This window comes from Lachnellula hyalina, assembly GCF_007821495.1.
Source record: "Lachnellula hyalina strain CBS 185.66 chromosome Unknown contig00047, whole genome shotgun sequence".
Taxonomy (NCBI): domain Eukaryota; kingdom Fungi; phylum Ascomycota; class Leotiomycetes; order Helotiales; family Lachnaceae; genus Lachnellula; species Lachnellula hyalina.
The window spans coordinates 1-23,591 of record NW_022157161.1 but is presented as its reverse complement, the minus strand read 5'-3'; the positions used below and the strand labels follow the sequence as shown (position 1 = coordinate 23,591).

At 45.6% G+C, this 23,591-nt stretch overlaps 7 protein-coding genes across 7 annotated transcripts; 4 read left to right on the top strand and 3 right to left on the bottom strand.

The window, feature by feature from the left end:
* Positions 1–1,690: 1,690 nt before the first annotated feature.
* Positions 1,691–3,978, top strand: WAR1_2 (Transcriptional regulator; the record flags this gene model as incomplete). Its single annotated transcript, XM_031148569.1, has 6 exons — positions 1,691–1,744; positions 1,946–2,526; positions 2,619–2,742; positions 2,900–3,003; positions 3,057–3,328; positions 3,386–3,978. 6 exons carry the CDS (start codon positions 1,691–1,693, stop codon positions 3,976–3,978), a joined length of 1,728 nt encoding a protein of 575 aa, XP_031006292.1.
* A 574-nt stretch (positions 3,979–4,552) lies between these two features.
* LHYA1_G003599 (uncharacterized protein) lies at positions 4,553–5,838 on the bottom strand (the record flags this gene model as incomplete). Its single annotated transcript, XM_031148568.1, has 2 exons — positions 4,553–5,058; positions 5,208–5,838. 2 exons carry the CDS (start codon positions 5,836–5,838, stop codon positions 4,553–4,555), a joined length of 1,137 nt encoding a protein of 378 aa, XP_031006311.1.
* A 746-nt stretch (positions 5,839–6,584) lies between these two features.
* Positions 6,585–9,474, top strand: rad15 (General transcription and DNA repair factor IIH helicase subunit; the record flags this gene model as incomplete). The annotated part of the gene is made up of 9 exons (XM_031148567.1): positions 6,585–6,601; positions 6,663–6,773; positions 6,828–6,847; positions 6,899–7,030; positions 7,082–7,335; positions 7,381–7,497; positions 7,545–7,875; positions 7,925–8,022; positions 8,077–9,474. The coding sequence occupies 9 exons, from the start codon at positions 6,585–6,587 to the stop codon at positions 9,472–9,474; spliced, it is 2,478 nt and encodes an 825-aa protein (XP_031006312.1).
* Positions 9,475–9,628: 154 nt separating this feature from the next.
* On the bottom strand, positions 9,629–11,155 carry prp3 (U4/U5/U6 small nuclear ribonucleoprotein; the record flags this gene model as incomplete). The annotated part of the gene is made up of 1 exon (XM_031148566.1): positions 9,629–11,155. The coding sequence occupies one exon, from the start codon at positions 11,153–11,155 to the stop codon at positions 9,629–9,631; it is 1,527 nt and encodes a 508-aa protein (XP_031006313.1).
* A 301-nt stretch (positions 11,156–11,456) lies between these two features.
* rpa1 (DNA-directed RNA polymerase I subunit) lies at positions 11,457–16,639 on the top strand (the record flags this gene model as incomplete). The annotated part of the gene is made up of 2 exons (XM_031148565.1): positions 11,457–11,638; positions 11,689–16,639. The coding sequence occupies 2 exons, from the start codon at positions 11,457–11,459 to the stop codon at positions 16,637–16,639; spliced, it is 5,133 nt and encodes a 1,710-aa protein (XP_031006314.1).
* A 2,226-nt stretch (positions 16,640–18,865) lies between these two features.
* Positions 18,866–19,345, bottom strand: hH4-1_0 (Histone H4; the record flags this gene model as incomplete). The annotated part of the gene is made up of 3 exons (XM_031148564.1): positions 18,866–19,029; positions 19,088–19,225; positions 19,336–19,345. 3 exons carry the CDS (start codon positions 19,343–19,345, stop codon positions 18,866–18,868), a joined length of 312 nt encoding a protein of 103 aa, XP_031006315.1.
* Positions 19,346–20,265: 920 nt separating this feature from the next.
* Positions 20,266–20,791, top strand: HHT1 (histone H3; the record flags this gene model as incomplete). The annotated part of the gene is made up of 3 exons (XM_031148563.1): positions 20,266–20,404; positions 20,460–20,709; positions 20,764–20,791. 3 exons carry the CDS (start codon positions 20,266–20,268, stop codon positions 20,789–20,791), a joined length of 417 nt encoding a protein of 138 aa, XP_031006316.1.
* Between the last annotated feature and the right edge of the window lie 2,800 nt (positions 20,792–23,591).

The window sequence follows — 23,591 nt, the reverse complement described above, 5'->3', positions numbered from 1 at the left end:
TAGGTTTCAACGTGGACGCCACTCTTCAAATTGCTGCGGGCGATGCTCAAGCAATTGGTGGCACAGTGGAGTTGGCCGAGCAAGAATGGATTGATGCGATAAATGCCTCGAAACCCGTGGAAGAACGTTTTGGTTTAATCCAGCTGAATGGCATGAGATATCTCCAGGAGAACCGGTCTTACGATGAGCATCGACATGGTTCCTCTACGGAGATAGACTTACGAACTAGGGATCGAGTAGATGGCCTGGCAAAGTTGCTCCAACATCCCAAAGAACGGGTGTTCTGTATTCCTAGATGTGTCGGCTGGAAATATGTTCCAGCCGCACGGCGCATTGCATTTGCATTTGAGATTCCTACCAATTTCACCACAGAGCCTGTGAGCTTGCGCCGATTGCTTGATGGAACGGATAAACCAGAACTTGGGGATAAGTTCCAATTAGCATTCGGTCTTGCAAGATGCATCGCACAGCTACAAATGGTAAAATGGGTATGTGTATGAAGACTTGAAGAGCAAAACATCTAGCTAACAAGACCAGGTGCATGAAAGTTTTCGTAGTGAAAATATTCTGTTCTTCCCACCAGAGAAGGATAAAGATTGCAAGAAAGTCTCATCCTCGAGTATTGATTACTCACAGCCCTGGGTCCTTGGGTTCGAATACAGTCGCCCAGAAGCAGACTTCTCTCTAGGGGTCACGGATGTTTGCCTTGCCCGGGACATCTACCGCCATCCAGTCCGTCAAGGCCAGCCCGGTATGATGTTCAATAAGATACATGATATTTACGCACTTGGTGTAGTCTTACTAGAAATCGGGCTCTGGGAAGCAGCGATCACCTTGGAGAAGAATCAGTTCAAGCACGCACGAGACCCCTACGTGATCCAGGCGCAACTCCAAAAGCAGACAATGCGAAGATTGGGAGCAAGAATGGGAGAGAGATATAAACAGGTTGTGTTGAAATGTCTGAGCGGTGACTTTGGCGTCGTAGATGACACTAAAGAGGATTTGAAGCTCCAACAAGCATTTCGAACTCAGGTTGTTGACGTTCTCGAGAGGGCCGCAGCAAATGTGTGACTTCGGTGGATTCAGGAGCATAGTTCCCAATCCAAATATATGAAGGAACTCACACCTCAGTGTTAGCAGACCAAAATGCGAACCATTCGTAAGGGGCTACCTTTACGCGCACGGCGTTAGTCAACATCTTTTATGATTATGAAACACATAGATGGAAAGCCTTGACATCAACCATCTACTCCAAGGATTATCTTTAATTCAAAATGTGCGTAGACCTTCAGACAACTTTCAGCACTGGTGGTGGATTTTAAGGAATCCGGGTGGGGCCAATTCTAGACACGTGGTGGGACGGGAAAACGGGGTTTCGTAATCTCCTACTCCGGTCTTATGTCTCTCAAAAGACAACAATGTCCACGACACGACGGACATTCCATTTTTCCTGTTCCCGTTTGTGTATTTACGGGGAATTTTGGTCTTGATGATGGTGTTTCCTGCGGCTTCACCGACGAGTTCGACTCCGACGACTAATCGGGCCTGCCAAAACTGTGCTAGAGCCAAGGCAAAGTGCAACCCACAAGGTAATGGTACTGGAAATCAATGCTCAAGGTACGCAGCCTCGTGAGTATAAGAATTGTGATAGTTATTAATGCAAATAAAGATGTTTCCGTTTAAAAAAAGAATGTGCAGTTCTGCCAAGAAGTGCTCGGAAAAGGAGGTCCCCTACTACCGCCACGTGAGTATAATTTCCGAATTAATGCTTTTCAAAAGCAGTGTCTCCCCAGTGTTTGATCGGAGTTCTTTGAAGGCAATAAACAGAACAAGCTACCGTTACCAGATTGAATGGCATACAAGATATCATAATGTTTCACAACATAACTTATGTCATAACCTATTGACTGACTGAACCAGAAATACGGCTCAATTGGAAGAAAAGATCGAAAGTCTCGTCAATCTGCTTGCCGCTGCACATAGTGCTACGGTTAAGTCAGATGAGGTGTCCCCGGCTCAAAACTCGGATCAGTCTATTCAATCCACACCGTCCGATAGTCATATTCCTCCAGCTTCTCTGTACAATCTCGAAGCCCCTATTCCGAACCGGGGAAGCTGGGCCACACCGACGCAAAGCCAACTGCCGGTCCACGATGTTTCATCTATGCTTGGGGGGTCTGGATGTATTCCGAATATGCCATCTAGACCAGCACCACAGCCTTCCACAGGTTACGTGCCGCTTATTTACAACACGATACAGGATGAGGAAGACTTGCTACGTGTGTACAAGGAGCAATTTGCCATTCGTTTCCCCTTCATCATCCTCCCACCCCACACTACATCGTCCGAGTTACGTGCACAGAAACCTTTTCTGCATCGAGCCATCATGCTGGTGGCCTCGAATCGAAAACGTATGCAACAGATTGAGATGGCAAAACAGTTATCAATGGATATTGCTGGGGCCTTGATTCTAAAAGGAGATAGGAGCCTGGATATGCTTCAATCACTGGTTACTTATAACGCCTGGTGAGCCAGACCTACTCCTAATGCCATGACCTTAAAAGGCCCTTCGTTATATTTGCTGCTATTCCCTGATTATTTCGACTTACTTTTAGAAGGTCGTACTTGTATTCACCAACAGTACCCCAGGCACAGTCTACGGCTATGTTTCAGCTTTCTTTCGCATTGATATTCGACCTCGGTATTAACCGTCCCGTTGCTAGTATTGAAGGCCCAGAAGGGGTATGTGTATCTTTCTCATAACGGTGCATCCTGCCATGAGTGTGTCGTAACTGTTGATTTCTCAGCTGCGTGCGGAGAACTGCCGATTGAGATACATCTAAGAACTCAGGAATTATTTTTTGAATTCTACTAACTCTTAATCTTGGTATGTATGTAGTTAGTCGATCCCTCCAGAAACGTTGTCGAGATCAATCCAAAAGAAGCAAAGCGAACTTTAGATGAACGCAGGGCCTATATCAGCTGCTATATCTTAACTTCAGTGTAAGTCTTTGTATTTTGCCACAAATATTTATTTCATGGCTAAGTCTATCCAGTGTTGCTTTATATGTAAAGAAGACGGACGGCTTGCAATATTCGCCATACATGGATTATAATTGCAGGGTGCTAGAAGAAACAGCCGCGTGCGAATCCGATCTTCTCCTTGTCGCTATGGCAAGGCTGCAGACTATGGCCGAATCATTTTACAAGAACATCTTGAACAAAACTCAAGACTCCATCAAGACCCCAGCTTGGATGTATACAAGGACTATGCGAACCGGATTGCACAGTCTATGGATGTCTTTCTCCCCGCAACTTCGACAGAACCGTCAGTATAGCCTTTCATGCACCCACTTATACCCATTTCCTAACCCTCCTTGAACAGCGTTCCTCATCATGAACTATCACAGCACCGAAATTTTCCTTTTTGAACCCGCCCTCCAACAATCCCCCGTTGCCGTTGGCTTCGTAAAAGACGAACCGCATCGGTTAGACATGCTCCATTCATGCCTAACATCGTCAAAAGCCCTCTTAGATCTATTCCTCACCCAACCCCTCTCGGTCTACTATACCTTGACATCCATAGACCTCGCAAACCTCGGCCAATCAATGGCGACCATCTTCAAGCTTTCCATGGTCGACGAGCCTGGCTGGGACCTCACTTATGTTCGCAAGACAATCAACCCTCGCGATTACTTTGATCGCATGATAAACAACTTTGAACATGTTGGGAGAATAATCGACCAGAGCCAGCCAGAGCCCTGCAGGCACTCCTTTCCGACCGGGTGCGCGAATGCTATGAAGAAGATTAGAGGGGTGTATGAGGCTAGGATGGCGGCGGAAACGGCACAGGACACTTCGCAGGAACAGACGAATTCGTTGGCGTTGGATGGCTTGCTTAATGGCGATCAGATGATTGATTGGATGGATGATGCTTATTGGCAGGACTTGTTGAATGATGGAAACTTTATGCAGTGAAGGATTTTGTAACTGTAACCGCACTTGTATTATGTAGTATATATTTCGCTCCGATCAAGAGACATTAGACCTCGAAGGCAATCTGCTTGCAATTCCAACTCGGACTTTCTTACTGGCACGACAGACCCGAGCATACTGGAGACTTCGGTCCCAAACCCCAAATAGAAACCACAAGATTCAACAGTCTCCAAGGAGGATGTCAAAAAGTATTCTGATATTCCAGGAACGACCAAGGGCTCGCTTACCGAAAGGGGGCGGGCCCCACCCTCGTGGAATTTCAGCCTGCGTTTTGTACAGACTTCGGAATTGAATCTCGGGGCTTGGCACTAGTAAGCTGTACTGGTAACGCATTCTGTTCGTTGAAGTTGGTCGAATACTCAGACGCCTGATGCGTGGGCGTCGACGGCATGCATGCGCAAGCGACTAACACTGATGTACAACACATGGCTGCAAATCCAACATACAGTAATGATCTGTCGACTGGACATAATAGTGAAACTGCTCATGAAAGGATATTCAACTCATCGTCAAGTCTTATTACGAAATGAAAGAAGAACCCCGCCAATCATCTCGACTACAACCTCAGAATGCGAGGTATCTTCGTCTTCACATCCACTTTCGTAGCTTCCTTCACTTCCTCTTTCCTATCAACTTCCACTACCACAATCTCCTCCTTCGCCGTGTCATCTACAGTCTGCAGCTTCCAAGCCGTCAAGAATCTCTCTTTCAAATCCGGCATCTGCTTTTCCCCAGCAGCTACATCCAACGCACCCGCTACACTTGCCCCAATAGCAACCCCAGCACCTCCCAATCCAGTCGCCAAGATTCCACCCACAGCTGCACCACCCATGGCTGCACTCTGACACCAAGCAAACAGGCTTCCGGCTTCAATGAGACCCACGCTGGCCTGCCAACCTGCTGCCGCGGAACCCGCAGTTGGTCCCAGAGCTCCGAATCCAATAGCACCTAGAACGGGCAATGCTGCGAGAGAAGCTATAGATGCTACACCTCCGAGTACTTGGAAGCCAAAGAGGATGGGGTGCTTCTGAACATATTTGACGAATTTCTCGCGGATGTTGTCTAGTGGAACGTTAGCTCGAGAAGAAACATAGTGCGTGACGGATTATGAAAAGAGGGATCATGAGGGGAAAGGTCGAGAGAAGTAGGGAAGTAGTGACGTGGAGGCAGCTCTAGGTGCAACGAGAACAATTAACAACGAAGGAATTTACCATTCCCACGAGCTCCAAGCAATTGCTTCGCGATATCCGGACACCAGCAAGCTAGAATCCTCACGGCCCTTGACAATTCCCACACGTCATCCGGAAACTCCCCTTTAGCGTAACGAGTCCGAATTGTCTCATCGTCCAACTCAGCAAAGAGCGTGTTGCCAGAAATGAGTTCATAGAGAATGCAACCCAGCGCAAATAATTCGGTGCGCTTAATCTGTTCTTCAATAGGACTAATCTTGTCAATGACCGACTTAGGAATTTGATACCGAGCTGGATATGTCCTAAGCTGGGCCTTTTCGTCCGTGGTATCTGATGAGTCGTTAACGAGGATGTCGATTGAACTGTCACGTTTCAGGATGAGATCGAAGTCGCGAACTCTGGCTGATCGAACGGCTTTTGAGGCTCCCAGGAAAGCTTCGGTGACCTCTTTGACCCATTTCAAACGTGTCTCGGTATTGATCTCGTTGCCGTTGGTGTGCTCGAGCAAAGGTAGGTTTGCTGACGCTGACGTTTCCGAGTCCGCGTGATCAGGCTGTACGAAGACGAGGCCCTCTTCAGACGCCATTTGTTCCTCTTTGATATCTGAACTTGGTTCAATGCGAATGCGGCACTGAGCATTATTCGACGCCATATTTCCGATGCGATTATTAATGGTCGGAAAGTTGAAAATGCTAGTCCGTGGTTGAAGTTGAGGATGTCGATGGAGGTTGCGAGTTTCGTTCGTCATCCCGTTTGGTCACACAAACGCTCCACCAGGTTCCATCCAGAACAAGGCTGCCTGCCTGTGTTGGAATTGATGGTTTTGTTCAACTGACTATATCCGTTGCATGCTCTTGCCTCTATTGTTATTGTTACCTGGAGACTTCCACAGATCAGAAGAAATGAGGCATATGAATAATAATAGATTATAAGTCTCTTCTTGAAATATTGCCCCAATATCTAATTTGCTGAAGAGCCAGCTTCATCTTTAGCGAATGACACGCTCCAGGATTCAGAGCTGCAGATTAGAGCCCAGTATTATTCGAGTTTGAGCTACGTCTAGTACCTTTGGAGAAGTGAGATTGTCTGAAAATAGCAAGCAGTAGGATGAATGAGTTGAAAAGATAAAACTCGAAATATGAGCCGGAGCGAAGTCATAATTTGAAGAGACCGTGCACGTGCCTTGGTAGCCTTGATTTTAGTACCCTAGCCTTGCATGATTAACACTAAAACTTCTGGTCCAAGGTCTAACAAGGCGACGCCACACAGCAACAGCCACACATCAATTCAAGCCTTGGAGCCTGAGCCTGGTCACGGTCACGGTCACAAGAATTCAAGAGCAACAGCAGTCTCAGTCTCAATCTCAGTCTCTCCTGGCCTGCATCTGCATCTGTCAACATGAGGTTCAATATCGAGTGTGTATCTATCTTGGTCGCTCGCCTGAACGCAAAGCAGAGCTGATGTTGACCACTCTAGTGATTTACCCGTCTTGTTCCCTTACCCAAGGATATATCCAGGTCAGCTAGGCATGCAGAGACTCAAATGCGACCCAGATGCTAACCTTTCTTCGCAGAACAATATGCGTATGTCACTAATCCTTCCTCTTGTATGAGGCCTCGTTAACATTCTGTGAAATTAAAGCTACATGTGTGATCTCAAGAGTGAGTTCCAGCCCGGCAACTCATGGAGCCCTTGCTCATAAAACATCACAGAAACGCTCGATGAAGGGGGGCACTGCGTCTTGGAGATGCCTTCTGGGACAGGAAAGACTGTGTCTCTCTTGTCCCTGATCGTCGCATATCAACAGTACTACCCAGAACACCGGAAGCTAATATATTGCTCTCGTGGGTGACCCTACTTGCATCCCGAAGGCTCGCTTCTCTGACAGCCCAAAGGTACCATGTCTGAGATCGAAAAGGCTTTGGCAGAATTGAAGGCCTTAATGAAGTATCGGGAGGAACAGCTCGGGCACAAAGAAGACTTTCGAGGCCTTGGTCTGACGAGTCGAAAGAACCTGTGTCTTCATCCCTCAGTAAAACGAGAGAAGAGCGGTGCAGTAGTCGATGCTCGATGCCGTAGCTTGACAGCTGGTTTTGTGAAAGAGAAGAAGGAGAGAGGGGAAGATGTGCCCGTGTGCATTTACCATGATGTATTTGCTCTTTTCCATCATGATATTACTCACTAACAATACTAGAACCTCGACCTTTTAGAACCTCACAATCTTGTTCCAAATGGGGTCTGGACACTAGATGGGATTATGAGATATGGTGAAGAGCATAAACAATGCCCATACTTTACGTCTAGGCGAATGGTAAGTTCTGTTCAGCTCCCACATGACTTCTGTTGACACTTAGAAAGATGTCATTCTGCAACGTTATCATTTATTCGTACCATTACCTCCTCGATCCTAAAATTGCGGAAAGGGTATCAAAGGAACTTTCTAATGACTGCATAGTCGTGTTCGACGAAGCACATAACATAGACAATGTGTGTATAGAATCACTTAGCACTGACATCACAGAGGATTCCTTACGTAAAGCAACCCGAGGAGCACAGAATTTGGAGAACAAGATCTTGGAAATGAGAGATAGCGATGCAGACAAGCTCAAAAATGAATATGCAAAGCTTGTGGAGGGGTTGAGGGATGCTGATGAAGCTCGTGAGGAGGATGCCTTCATGTCAAATCCAGGTCAGAATAACTTGGTTTTTGCAAGCTTTCTGTATTAATATCCTTTTAGCTCTTCCAGACGACCTTCTCAAAGAGGCTGTTCCCGGCAATATCCGGAGAGCAGAGCACTTTGTTGCATTTCTAAAGCGTTTCGTCGAATATCTAAAGGTACTATACAATGAATCCCAATCCGCTTTAGGCGCATCTCTAACATCACATTAGACTCGAATGAAAGTCCGTCAAGTCATTTCTGAGACACCTCCTTCATTTCTTGCACATCTTAAAGAATACACCTTCATAGAGAAGAAGCCTTTGAGGTTTTGTGCAGAGCGGTTAACATCTCTGGTCCGAACACTGGAATTGACAAACATCGAAGACTATCAACCCCTTCAAGAAGTTGCAACTTTTGCAACCCTAGTAGCAACATATGAGAAAGGGTTTCTACTTATTCTCGAGCCCTACGAATCAGATACGGCTGAAGTGCCGAACCCCGTCCTCCATTTCACATGTTTAGATGCCGCCATCGCCATTAAGCCCGTCTTCGACCGCTTCAGCTCTGTCATCATCACATCCGGAACCATCTCGCCGCTAGAAATGTACCCAAAGATGCTTGGGTTTGAAACGGTTGTTCAAGAATCATATAGTATGACCCTTGCTCGACGTTCCTTCTTACCGATGATCGTCACCCGAGGCTCAGACCAAGTCGCCATCTCTTCCGGATTCCAAGTCCGGAATGAACCATCAGTCGTCCGCAACTACGGCAATCTGCTTACCGAGTTCTCGAAGTTGACACCAGACGGCATGGTTGTGTTCTTCCCTTCATATCTATACATGGAGTCCATCATTAGCATGTGGCAGGGTATGGGTATTTTGGACGAAGTATGGAAATACAAGCTCATCCTGGTCGAGACGCCTGATGCACAAGAGACATCTTTGGCTCTCGAGACTTATCGTACAGCATGCTGCAATGGGCGTGGCGCAATCTTGCTATGTGTCGCAAGAGGAAAGGTCAGTGAGGGTATCGATTTCGACCACCAATATGGGCGGACTGTGCTCTGTATAGGCGTACCATTCCAATACACCGAATCCAGGATATTGAAGGCTCGTCTCGAGTTCTTGAGAGAAACGTACCGGATCCGAGAGAACGATTTCTTATCTTTTGACGCGATGAGACATGCAGCCCAATGTCTGGGTCGTGTCCTGAGAGGGAAGGATGACTACGGCATCATGGTTTTGGCAGATAGGCGGTTCCTGAAGAAGCGAAGCCAGCTGCCGAAGTGGATCAATCAGGCGCTACTAGATAGCGAGATCAATCTCAGTACAGATATGGCTGTAGGGTCTGCAAAGAAGTTCTTGAGAGGTATGGCCCAGCCATTCAAGGCAAGCGATCAAGAGGGGATCAGTACGTGGAGTATTGCGGATTTAGAGAGGTTCAAGGAGAAGCAGGAGGACGAGACTATCCGGGCTTTAACCGAGGCACAGAGAAATGGTGCTGACACGGGGGATGTTCAGATGGAGAATACGAGAAATGGCAATGAGGCTGCTGTGGCGAGAGATGATGAATATGGATTTAACGATGATGAATTGGAAGCCGGTATGATGGAACTGGACAACAAGTAAATTGGGCATCTAAGCGGCTCCTCAGCGAAATTGTAGCAAAATAATTTGAAATGTAAGATATTAATAAGGCATTCCATTGTTGTGAATATTGGTATTTCGTTTCATAATGCTTATGCACAGCTCTTTGCTTTCAAACCGCCCTTCATCGCCCATTTTACTTCGGCAGGTTCTTCGCCACCGTCCAAAAATTCTCCATCTTTGATCTCTGCAAAGCTTCCCTAGCAGCACTATCCGTCTCGCAGACCTTGCTTCCCCATTTTCTGAACGCTCTTGCCTTTTCCTCTCCTTCAAAGACCAATACACACTTGTTCAGAGACATATCCTTGAGCTCTCCTTTCTCGTCCTCGGCCTTCAGCCAATCTTGCAACGCTTCGGCCTTCGTGCCTTCCTTAATTCGTGTAGGCGAATTCTCGGTCCAGTCAATACGCTGAAGCATAAGCTTGCGGTATTGCCGTATACTGTACTCGCCGCCCTCGACAATCACTAAGTTGAATCGCGGGTGCATCACACAGATCCCTGTCAGAGCAAACTGCTCTGCATTCTTCGCAATCTTAAATCGATGGCTACCATTCGATAGATTGTCAATTTTAAAAACCATCAGGCGAATACCCTTCGCAGCGTCTTTTTCTTGATTTACCGCAAGTTTCTCGTGGCGTTGTTCCTTGGTCAATTTTCGTTCCTCATTCATCTCAACGTGTGTCTGGTGGCGAGCTGCGATCTCCCTGTTCACACGTGCTTCGACTGCCGTTGGGTCCTTGACGGCTTCTTCACCCAATACCCGCATAAGATTCCCCTTTTTGACTTTTGGCGGCGGTGCCGGCTCAAGGCCCAGCCGGATTTTGGCTTGCTGCTCTTTTAACTCTGCCATTCTTCGTTGTCGTCGTAATTTGGCTTGTTCCTTTGCGGTTAAGAACATGGGCTTCGGAGCAGGCATATTCTTTTCCTGGGGAGGTTCGAGGAGGACGGGATGTTGGATGTATTCGGTAATAATGGAGTCGGGGGGTTCAATCTTGAGACTTTTTGGGTTGTCAATACTGTCATAGTTTTTAGCTTCCACCAGACCTTCATCCCACCATTCGATGTCGGGGGGCGCTTCAACAAGGAAGTTCTTTTCCGTATCCAGATCTTCGTCGATACCGATCTTCCGTGATGACTCCGCAATGCGCTTTTTCATAGCCTCCAAAGCCGCCTGTCTTCGTAACGCATTTGCCTGTTGGATGTATTTGCCCTTTTGGTTGAAAATCAGCTGCCTCGAATGGCGATTCTTCAAAGTCGCTGTTTGCCCTCCCAAGCTCATATCAAAGTATGGGTTGTTCCGTGTTTCCTCCGCCGAAGGTCCAGACAGGTCGAGTTGCTTCTTGCTCTTCGGAGCAGGCTTCTCTGGTTGTGGGCGAGCATTACCAATGCTAGTTGCAAACTTCGGCGCAACAGTTTTGGATGGTTTGAATTGCCCCAGGTCTTGCAGCGCGGGATGAAGGTCGACATTTAGACCTCCCCTAGCCAGGATGGGGTGCTGAGGGACATTCAGCCCCGTATTACTCTTTGCCTTGCTACTGCCCACGGCAGCGGCGACTCGAGCTTTCAAAGAGGCCAGCTTCTCAGCCGCGGATTGGGGCTTGTCGACGCGACTTGAGGAGTCATGACGAGGGGCTAGGATGGGCGATGCCTTGCCTCGGTCCATGATGGCAAGTTAGCCCTTGTCGCAAAGTTGTGGTAGGATAAAGGAATGTGGTTTCGTAAGGGCAGCGAAGGCGATTGGTTGTGGTGGTGATGGTGGGTGGTGTGTGGTGTTTGGAAGAGGTAGGCTGGGCTGGCTTAAATTTCTTATCGTTATCCTGGCACACGTGATCTAAGTTTTTTTCTTTCTAATCGTCAAAATCATCCCGCCCGCCATCTCGAAAAGCTGAAGCTCCCTTGAACAGCAGCCTCTGGTCCTATTGCACGGCACTCCTCTGCTTGCTTTAGTGTTGGTCCTGGTCAATATGAATATCTCTCAGCCAGTTCCATCGGCCATTGGCAGCGTCGACTTTGGATTTCTCACCGCGCAAGAGATCAAAGCTCTCTCTGTAAAGAAGATAGAAAATGCTGTTACATTCGACACCCTTTTGCACCCCATTCCCGGTGGACTGTACGACCCAGCTCTCGGTTCGTGGGGAGATAATATGTGAGCTTAATCATGATATTGATATGGACATTTAACTAACTCATGGACAGCTGCACAACTTGTAACTTGAAATCCCCCGCCTGCCCAGGCCATGTAGGCCACATCAATCTTCCCGCTCCTGTATACCACCCAACATTCATGATTCAACTCCTCAGGCTACTCCGAGCGAAGTGCACATACTGTCATCTCCTTCGAATGTCGCGGAAGGAAGTCAACCGCTATCTTTGCAAACTTCGATTAATACAGCATGGACTACTAGGCGCAGCTGAAGAAGTCGAAAATATCGAAATGTCGCCCCAGAATAAGGATGGTGGAGACAGCAATAGTGAAGAGGATGCGGAATCGTCCATCGACAATGTCATTCGGCGCAGAAATGCCTTCGTAAAAAAAGCAATCAAAGCAGCGAAAGGAGCCCCGTGGGAATGGCAGCGGGAGAAAAACGAAGGCGTGGCTGATGCCCGTCGAGTTGTTGTCAAGGCCTTCCTGAAGCAAATCACTTCTAGCAAAACTTGCTCGAATTGTGGTGGCATATCACCCACTTATAGAAAGGACCGCTTCGTCAAGATTTTCGAGAAGGCTCTGACTACTCATGACAAGACTAAGATGTCAGCAGGAAGCTTCCGCGCCGTGAATCCAGTACAAATTCTACAACGGGCGAAGGACGACAAACCCGATGGCGACGTTGACGAGGGGATTGCCGACATTGATTTATCGTCGAATGATGACGAGGGAGAGGGGGATGATCTTGATGTGGACGGAGATGTAGTTATGGGTGATCCCACGCCCAAGGTCAATTCAAGCTCGAAACCCAAAGTTGCTGCAGCAGCGCAGCGATATGTCAACCCCCTGGAGGTCAAGGCTCAGCTGACACTGTTATTCGAGAAAGATCAAGAGATATTGTCCCTGGTATATGACTCTCGTTCGGCTGCGAAGAAGGCTACCAAAGTGACAGCCGATATGTTCTTCATACAAACTCTGCTGGTACCGCCAAACAAATATCGTCCAGAAGCACGCACTGGAGATGGGGAAGTGGCAGAGGCGCAACAAAACTCTCTCTACAAGTTGATTCTGAAAGGCTGCGAAACCATTGCACAAATCCACAAGGACATTGCGAATCCGGAAAGAGCCTCCGACAACTCATCGCTGCGAAAAAGAGATTGGTATGACCTCCAAGAAGCTTGGTGTAAGCTTCAAGATGCCGTGAATTCTCTCATTGACCGGGACCGCAATCCTATCCAGGGTGCGGCAGGCAAGAAGAACGAAGACGGCATCAAGCAGAAACTAGAGAAGAAAGAAGGGCTGTTCAGGAAGAACATGATGGGAAAGCGTGTCAATTTCGCTGCACGCAGTGTCATCTCCCCAGACCCAAATATCGAGACGAATGAAATCGGTGTCCCACCTGTCTTTGCGAAGAAATTGACATATCCCGAGCCTGTTACGAGTCACAATTTCAAGGATATGCAGCAAGCTGTGATAAATGGCGTCGAAAAATGGCCTGGCGCCGCAGCTATTGAGAACGAAAATGGTCAAGTTATCAATTTGCGGTCGAAAAGTCAGGATGAGCGACTAGCTTTGGCTAATCAGCTACTTGCCTCCTCAAACAATAGTGCCAACGGAGCTCGCAATAAGAAGGTCCATCGACATCTCACGAATGGCGACGTGGTACTGATGAATCGTCAACCAACTCTACATAAACCTTCCATCATGGGCCACCGTGCAAGAGTCTTACCTGGCGAGAAAACAATTCGTATGCACTACGCTAACTGTAATACGTACAACGCCGATTTCGATGGAGATGAGATGAACATGCATTTTCCCCAAACAGAAATTGCACGTGCGGAAGCGTTGCAAATCGCAGATACCGATCATCAATATCTTGTAGCAACATCAGGAAAACCACTGAGGGGTCTCATTCAAGACCATATCTCAGTATCTGTATGGATGTGCAGTCGGGACACATTTTTTGATCGTGCAACATATCAACAATTGATATATAACTGCCTGCGACCTGAAAGCGGCCATATCGTTGGAGACCGAATAGAAACTGTTCCACCTGCTATCATTAAGCCATCCCCACGTTGGACCGGAAAGCAGGTCATTACCACGATTCTGAAGAATATCAAGCCTGTTAATTGTGCTCCTTTGGTACTTACAAGCAAATCCTCAGTTCCAGGTGATCGATGGGGTACAAATGCCGAAGAAGAAGGCATGGTACGTTTCAACGGAGGAGAGTTCGTCACAGGAATTCTCGACAAGGCGCAAATTGGGCCTACCGGTGGTGGTTTCATCCACTCCATTCATGAAGTGTACGGACCGACCGCGGCTGGAAAGATGCTTAGTATACTTGGTCGGCTACTCACTAAGTTCTTGCATATGAGAGCCTTTACCTGTGGCATGGATGATCTACGTCTTACCCCTAAGGGCGAGGAAAACCGGAAGGAGAAATTGAAAGGGGCTCAGAATCTTGGTCTAGATGTGGCAGCCAAGTACGTCACCTTGTCTGACCAGAACCCGTCGGATACAGACTCGGAGTTGATGAGTCGATTGGAGGATGTACTGAGGGACGACAAGAAGCAAGCTGGCCTTGATGTGATGATGAACAAACGGTCTGGAGACCTATCTTCAGAAATCACCCTCGCATGCCTTCCTCTCGGCCTCGTAAAGCAGTTCCCAAAAAACCAAATGCAGAACATGACGGTCTCTGGTGCGAAGGGAAGCGCTGTCAATGCCAATCTCATTTCCTGTAATCTTGGCCAACAAGTTTTGGAAGGTCGTAGGGTACCTCTTATGGTTAGTGGAAAGTCTTTACCATGCTTCCGACCTTTCGAGACCAATATTCGAGCTGGTGGCTATATCGTGAACCGTTTCTTGACGGGCATCCGCCCCCAGGAGTATTATTTCCATGCTATGGCTGGAAGAGAAGGTTTGATTGATACTGCCGTCAAGACTTCAAGATCTGGTTACCTACAGAGATGTCTTATCAAGGGCATGGAAGGATTAAAGGTTGAATATGACACCTCAGTCAGGGATTCTGATGGCTCCTTGGTGCAATTTTTGTACGGCGAGGATGGTCTCGACGTAACCAAACAGATGCATCTGACGAACTTCAAATTTCTCCTCGAAAACCTCATATCCGAGCTTTCGCAGCTCAGCTATGGTGAGCAGAAATACGACACGATATTTGAGAAGAAGGATATCATACTGAAGAAGATGAAGAAGGCACTCAAATATGCGAAGGCTAATGATCCCAATGGCCCGGATCCTGTGCTTTCGTCGTTCAACCCTGGAAAGTATGGATATGCCACATCAGAGAAGTTTTTCAATTCCCTCAGAGTCTATCTTGAAACCAACCCAGACGGAATGGTTAAGGATAAGGCACACCCCAAAGGTGTTGGTATTCGCAAGGCTTTGGAACCAGTCCTGGTTGCAAAGTACTTGAAGTCTGTTGTTGATCCAGGTGAGGCAGTCGGGATCGTAGCTGGCCAATCTGTTGGAGAGCCATCGACACAAATGACACTCAACACTTTCCATCTGGCTGGGCATTCGACCAAAAACGTCACCCTGGGTATCCCCCGTCTACGAGAGATTGTAATGACCGCCAGTGCAAATATTTCGACGCCATCAATGACATTGCGACTCAATGAAGAAATAACACCCGAGGGTGGCGAGAAGTTCGCAAAGAGCATCAGTGTTCTGTCACTCGCCGAAGTCTTGGACGAAGCCACAGTCAACGAGCGCATTGGCAAGGGGGTTGCCTACTCTGAAGCAAAAGTCTATGACATTGCCATCAAACTGTTCCCCTCCAATGAGTATACCGAAACATATGCAATCGGTATCCCCGATGTTCTCCATACTCTGGAAAAGAAATTTGCACCGCGACTGCAAGCTCTCACACGGAAAGCACTTGGCCTGAAGAAAGGAGAGAAGGTGGCAAAAACATCTGTTAGCAGCGCTGCAGTACCAGAGATTGGAAAGTCGGTTGGGACGATCGAAGAGGCTCGAGCATCTGTTGAAAGGGAAGCTGGCGACGAGGACGATGATGATGATGGAGATGACGACGCTACTAACGACAAGCAGAGGGCCAACCGCGCGGAGGCCGTGAGCTATGCCGCAAATGATGAGGATGACGACAGGGTGCAAGCACAGATGCAGAAGGAGGCAGAGCCGGAAGAAGACGTGGAAGAAATGGAAGATGAAGGAATTGGCGGCAGTCCCCGCGAACCTGGTAGCGATGACGAAGATGACTCCTCGAGTAAAATAACGGCCAAGCGCCGTGGGAGCGTGGCAGGAGAAAGGGAGGCTCGGGTCATGAAGAATTGTAACGACATTGTCCGCTTCAGTTTTGACGAAGCTTCTGGAGAGTGGTGCAACCTTACTCTCGAGTTCGATGCGAACGTTCCGAAAGTCCTCATGCTTTCCATCGTCGAAGATGCGTTGCGCCAGTCTCTCATTCAACAGATTGCAGACATCGGTTCTTGTACCTACGTTCCCGATGAACAGGTTCAGGATTTAGCAACTGGCAAAACTGTCAAGGTTCCAGTTGTGCACACGACAGGTGTCAATCTCAAGGCAATGCAGAGCTACCCTGATCTCATAAACCCCAACACCATCTCCACCAACGATATTGCGGCCATGCTCAGGAACTATGGCGTGGAGGCCTGTCGTGCAGCCATTATTCAGGAACTGTCGGGTGTTTTCGGAGGTCACGGAATTAGTGTTGATCATAGGCATCTGAATTTGATCGCCGATTTCATGACTAGAGGAGGAGGATTTAGTCCTTTCAACAGGAGTGGGTTGAGGGGCAGTGTCAGTCCGTTCATGAAGATGAGCTTCGAAACAACAGTAGGCTTCCTAGCTGATGCTGTCACTGATGGTGATTGGGACGATCTTTCAAGTCCAAGTTCCAGGATTGTTATTGGGAGGATGAGTAAGGTCGGCACTGGTGCTTTCGATGTGTTGACCCAGGTCCCGACTAGAAAAGGCGATGAGGTTAATGTCTGATGAAGTATATTAGGGAGTTAGGGCGTGTGATAATCCTGGCGTTTGTGGGTGAGGGAAAATGGGTGGTGAAAAGCTTCCTTATTATGTTCCTAGTTATGTAAAGTCAATTTGGCATATCATTCCAATATTACCATTATGTCCAGTTACTTCTCCTGAATTATTTCTTTGTTACCAGGTCGCATGCGTAGTTTCCCCTTTTCTTGTACCTCTCTGGTCTAAGTTCATACTGAAAAAAACTCGTTGCTGGTTCAAACGGGTTCGTTTACTCTCGGCCTCATCTAACGTGTATCTGCATAGGGATGCGGTTGCGGAAATTTGATAGCTTTCCCCAAAGATCCCATCGGAGAACACCTATGATTGAGGATCCGGTGGAGTTTCGGTACGGCATATTGGTGAGTATATTTTGTCATAGGTATCCCGATACACCCATCTTTAACCAAGGCCCTTGAGGCTTGCTTTATCCGCCGAGTTCTAATCTTCAGATGTGGCTGCTCATTAGACTATTGTAAATGTCTCCTGGGAGAAATGATTAGTCGGGAACTTTAATGCCTTCATTCGTTTCTTTACCAAGTCATATTTACATTCTTGCAATATCCAAGGAGAAGGGCCGGTATATATTAAGTTTCCATACGGCTTCTAACCCATAGAGCACAATTATTTGGAATCACGTTAACTAGATATCTTCTATTGGTAGTACTCGATATATATTAATGATTCTAAGGCTTCTATATTCGTTTCTATACTTGAAATAATCCAAACCCTCCTCTTCTCTCCTTCTTGTTATTAGCCGGGCTATGAGAATAATTGTAAGTAATTTTCAAAAACAACACATATAAATTCAATTTTTATTAGTACCGTTAATACATTTTTGCTCGGGCTATATATTAATTTATATCTATTTTATATGAAAAAATATAAGATATTTGCTTTAAATATATACTAACTCCTTTCTAAAACTGCCATGTTTCTTACCAGAAAGCTAGAAACCATAATATGTAAAGTCTGAATATATATTAGAGCTTAATATTCTATTAGCATAATCCAAATTTGTGATGGCTTTTATAGATTCTAAGAGTTTGCTATTTTATCCTTTGATTCCGGTGGACTTCCATGTATAACTTATTATACCTAAAGGAAGTTTCAAGTGAAACCAAGTATTATCCCTAAATGCCTAATTGAAACCCCTAGGTGAGTAAAGACAGCAGTTTAGAATTGTAATGCTATGAATATCAGCGTGAACGGATATCTGCCATCACTGAAAGATCAGGTAAGGGAAGCTAGTTTTACCTGGCGAAGGGAAGTGCCCTCAAGTCATAAGTCACAAATGATAAGAAACTTCACAAGACCGATGAATTAATCGGGCGTTTCCTCTGCCTAGGCTCTCCATAGACTATCGAGGAAGGAAGAGTTCAATTGAAAGCTACGTGGAATCCATAGTACAACTGGATAAATAATCAAGGAAGCAGGCGTCATGTAGGGGGAAGGGCCAAAGAAGTAGCCACGTCTGCGCATGGGTGCTAAGGCCTGGATCACAGACTTTAAATAGATTGATTTCTTTCTCTCCCCCTCTCCCCTGCCTTCTTCATCCCCCATCCCCCACCCCCCAGGCTGGGGGTGAGGATGGGGACACGCACTGATTAACATACTTTTTGAATTATCTTTATTACATAAGGTTTAAGCAGGAAAGAGGTATTCGAGCGACAGGAAATACGATACAGGGATACTTTCGCTGGATTCTAGGCACCTGCGAGATCGCCGACAAACTAGGTATGCAGAACGGCTGGCTTGAAAGAATGTGACTGATCCTTTCTACGAACAGGTGGCGATGAATAGAGAAGAATTCCTTCCCTCCTACAAGCAAGACCAGCGTTCAGCAACTGCCACCCCTGACCACCACGGACAGGTGTTTGGAACTCGTCAGCACTGGAACTAACAAGGTCACCGAACTAGGAAATGCCGACCAAAACAAGAGACGCGTCAAGGTTGGAGCAATGTTCACAGGCAAATTCGAGCAACAAGGGAGCAGTATGTTCAAATCATCATGTTTGGTGGATTGATTATCTCATGGGCACTATCAACCATGCCGTAAACCCCCCATATTCCGTATGATACAATAAACACCGTAATCAGCAAGTGAAACCCATCCCAAAGCACCCGTCTTCCAGCCCCCAAGCCATGGAAGAAATTCATAAGAGACATCGAAGAACCATGAAAACCCAACCCAATCTAACCACCGAAACCGTACAGAGTGCGGCCTTGTCGCTTCAGGGCGTAAACAACGTCGAGAGATGTGACGGTCTTACGCTTGGCGTGTTCTGTGTATGTGACTGCATCGCGAATGACACCCTCAAGGAAGGTCTTGAGAACACCACGGGTCTCTTCGTAGATCACTGTTTGGACGTGTTAGAGACTGTGGGAACGCGTGAAGAGAGCGGGCGTGGAACTTACTAGCTGAGATACGCTTGACACCACCACGGCGCGCGAGACGACGGATCGCAGGCTTTGTGATACCCTGGATGTTGTCACGAAGAATCTTGCGGTGACGCTTGGCTCCACCCTTCCCGAGACCCTTGCCACCTTTTCCGCCTGTAGAGAAGACGCGTCAGTACAGTGTTATGGGGGTGGAAGACGCGACCGAAGTCGAGATGGAGGGGCGGGAGGGCAGCAATGAGAAGGGAAGTAGAGGGAATACTCACGTCCAGTCATGATGAAGAGTTGTTAGAGATGGGAGATGTGTGTTTGGGGTTCGACGTGATGATGTCGAGAAGTGGTGGAGATGATGAATGGATGTTGGTGGATTGGGAGTTGTAAGAACGATGGAGGGGATGAGGCTATTTGACTGAGCGAGGCGCGTTCGCTGCTTCTGCAATCACGAGCTAAGGGCTGGCGCTAGTCCCGAAGGGAGGGAAGCGACCACAACAAACGCGGGGCTTGCTGATTGGTCGAGGGGAGTGGCGAGTTTTCGGTGGGGTGCACTGCCTGCGCTTGATGCAATCTGGGGAAAGCAAAGTTTCATTGTCCAAACAAGATACAGACATAGAGTTATCGTCACTTGTAGAATGATATGGAACGAATTAATGAACAATCGACTACGAGAATCTATAGAATTAATGAGTCATAAAAGAAATGCTGCTGCCTTCAAAGCTGTCATACAATCAATCCTTCATGTTGATGTTCTCTTTCTTCGCTTAGCCAAACATGCAAGTCAAATGCTGGTTGCTGATTGGTCGGCAAGAGCTTTGAAGTTGCGAGCTCCAAAAGTCGCTGGATTTGCAAGTCGGAAAGCGCATCCCCCCACTAGCGCAATCACAACCAGATCACTCGTTAGCGTCTTCTGCACTACAAATAATCCATCCTCCCACTTCTCAGACTTTCCCTTCTCCATCCACTCAACAACATCATCGACAACCCACCACTCAACCACACTCAATAAACCCTTTTCCATCAAAACATCTTGAATCATCATCAACAATGGCTCGTACCAAGCAAACCGCCCGGTAAGCATTTATTCCTCATCATCATGCACCTCATCGCGCCGTCGTGATCGTCGTCGTCGAAGATTGCGACCGTGGTCGTTGCTGCGTTTCAGCCTCAACTTCGACGCGTCTCGACCCCTCCAGCACAACATGTCCATCGATCCAAAGCTAACGTACAACAGTAAATCCACTGGAGGCAAGGCCCCTCGTAAGCAACTTGCTTCCAAGGCTGCTCGCAAGTCTGCACCATCCACCGGAGGTGTCAAGAAGCCCCACAGATACAAGCCAGGTCAGTCTCGACATCGCGTCGCGTCATCTCATCCACCCTTCTAACATTTTCACAGGAACCGTCGCTCTTCGTGAGATCCGTCGTTACCAGAAGTCCACAGAGCTCCTGATCCGAAAGCTCCCCTTCCAACGTCTCGTCCGTGAAATCGCCCAGGACTTCAAGTCTGACCTCCGATTCCAATCTTCCGCCATCGGTGCTCTTCAGGAGTCCGTTGAGGCTTACCTCGTCTCCCTCTTTGAGGATACCAACCTTTGCGCTATCCACGCCAAGCGTGTCACCATTCAATCCAAGGACATCCAGCTTGCGTAAGTCATGCCCTTCGCGCACACTCTTGTATGGCATCAACTAACATCAATCAGTCGTCGTCTTCGCGGAGAGCGATCGTAGATTTCTGGGCGCGTCTGAATCTTTTCGATACCTTGGCATGTAATCTTCTCGGCCTTGTTCACCGGCCCTTGTGGCGCGCTGAACTTGGAATGTTGATCGCGTGGGGGCATTTGAATGGAACATAATGGTATGGGATTGGGTCTTCACGGTTACGGCATGGAGTTATTCGCCACTGGGATTTGCTTTTTACAAGGTGTACATTACTTAGGCAGTGGCAGTGCACTGACCAAATACGAGACACGCATGAACTATTTCAAATAACCCTCTTGACCATGATTCTCCTGTGATTTCCCCTTCGTCTCTTGAAAGCATTGTTTTGATTGGAACGCGGTGGCCTGTGCTTGTCCTCACTTTCCACTGACGCATGGCATTTGCCGATCTTTGACGACCGGTTTCCACTGCTTCCTTTCACTTCTGGATTCAAACCTCGGCGTAGAGAACCGCGTAATATCTCGTCCCTTGCATTAAATATAGGGAGCCACGACCATTTATCTGTATAAGGTGTTCCCTACGAACCTGTAAACAAGCCCAAGCTTGTCCTAAGAAGTGAGACTATGGTTTATACACTCCTAGAGCTAAGGGCGGAGACTTCACACCTGTACGCAGTGCCCTCTATGAACCTGTAGATGAGATTTGTGTTCTCTATAGTCCCTCTTAGGACACCTGCGTTATGGTTTAATACATGTGCCTCCCTAGCTGCTTATTCTAAGAAGTAATATTTATACTATCGCTTTATAATATGCTTCTAGAGCTGTTACGAATATGATATGTAACCAAAGGACCTTAGGCTTAACGTCTGCTTAAGTAGACGTAGTAGAACCCTTAGAGGGATTACAGTTTCCTTATATCCTAAGAGGTCGCATGAGAGGCCTAGCGGCCGGTAAAGCAAGGCGGGCAAAAGACGAATTCTCACCTGTATGCGAGGCCTGCTAGGAACCTAGAGTTGTAATACTACTCTAGAGCCGACAAGAATCGCATTGGAGGCGGTGGAAGAGGGCATTATTGTCACGGGTGAGTCACGTATACATAGAGGCTTAATATGGTATTTAATAAGTTTAATAAAAGAGAGAGAAGAATCTTCATCTAGATCTAAAGAAAAGTAAGCGCTTCCTAGTTAAGGCTTAGTAAGCTAAGTATAGGTATAGCCTATGCTTTACTTCTAGGGCTTGCCTCTTATATTACCTCCCTCTCTCTACTTATTTATAAGTAGTAAATAATCTATTAGAAACTAAATAATATAGTAGAAACTATAGTAGTAAATAATCCTAATCTATAGATATTATACTACTATTCCTCTTATAAACTACCTAGGCTCTACTAGATTTTAGATATAATCTATCTACTTAGTAAAGCTCTCCTACTTCTTACTTTTACTATTATCTCTATTTAGTTATACTATTTACTCTATAGTATTATAAATCTATATAGTATTATAAATCTGTAAATAATAAAGTAAATAGTTATTAATAAGTAAGTATAAGATCTCTTTTTCTACTTATTTTTAAACTTTTCTTTCTCTATTACTAATACTATTAAAGTAAGTATAATATACTATATAGAGTGCTTAAGTGCTTAAGTGCTTAAGTGCTTAAGATACCTTCTACCTCTTTTATATAGACTCTATATAATACTAATTAGAGTTAAATATCTAATATTATCTATTATATTAGCTATACTCTTTTAAGAATTAATTATATTAACTAAAATATAAGTTAGATTCTAATTAGTTTCTATTAGGTTCTACTAATTCTCTATAGTCTAACTAGTTCTATTCTTATGCTAAGTGCATCTATAAGTATAAAAACTATAAGAACCTATATATATTTATTAGACTCTAATTAAAAATTATTATTAACTAATTAGCTCTTAAATTACTTATATTATATATACTATTTAGTTCTGCTCTCTTAATAATAAAGTATAGGTTTAGTTAATTCCTGCTACTTTTTAGTTAGCTAATACTTAAAATAGTATAGATATCTATAATAATCTCGCTAAAGTCCTTAAGGCCTAGAAGGCTTTAAAGCTATTATAGGCAGCTAGCTTCCTCTTTATATATATCTACTAGACTCTACTTATTTTTTATTACTAACTACTAGTTTCTAGTCCTATTACCCTTAAGATTACTAGTATAGTAACTAATATAGTTATCTAATAGAGTTAAATATAAGTTATACTCTACTCTCTAATTATTTTCTATTAGTAACTATTTATTAGTACTAGTAGTATTTCTATAGTAGTAGTTCTTAGGCTATATTATACTAATTCCTAATTATAGAGTTTTTTATATAGTCCTCTAGCATTTTATAGCAGTTTATAAGCCTATTCCTATTTCTCTTTCTTTTTTTTTTTCTTTAAATAGTAAATAAAATTTATTATACTTCTAATTATTCTAATTCCACTTCTTAATACCTATACTCTATATAAAATTAGACTTTAGCTATTTTTATACCCTTCCTTTTTTTTTATTAACTTTTCTTATAATACTTAAGATCTATTATAGGTTTTAGGATCTCTATATTTAACTTTAAACTTATCTATAGTAGTATTATCTAATAAATTTTTTAAGGGTTCTTATATTAGTTTATAATATCCTAACTATTTTACTAGTACTTCTCTAACTTTCTTTTTCCTTTTTACTTTATCTTAAATATATAGAATCTCCTTTATCTATTACTTTTTATATATCTTAAATAACTTAGACTCTAGTTATTTATTATTAGTTTCTTACCTAGAAAGAGAATTATAGCTTACTAGATATAATAGATCTATATAAAAAACTAGGATGAATATTATTAGA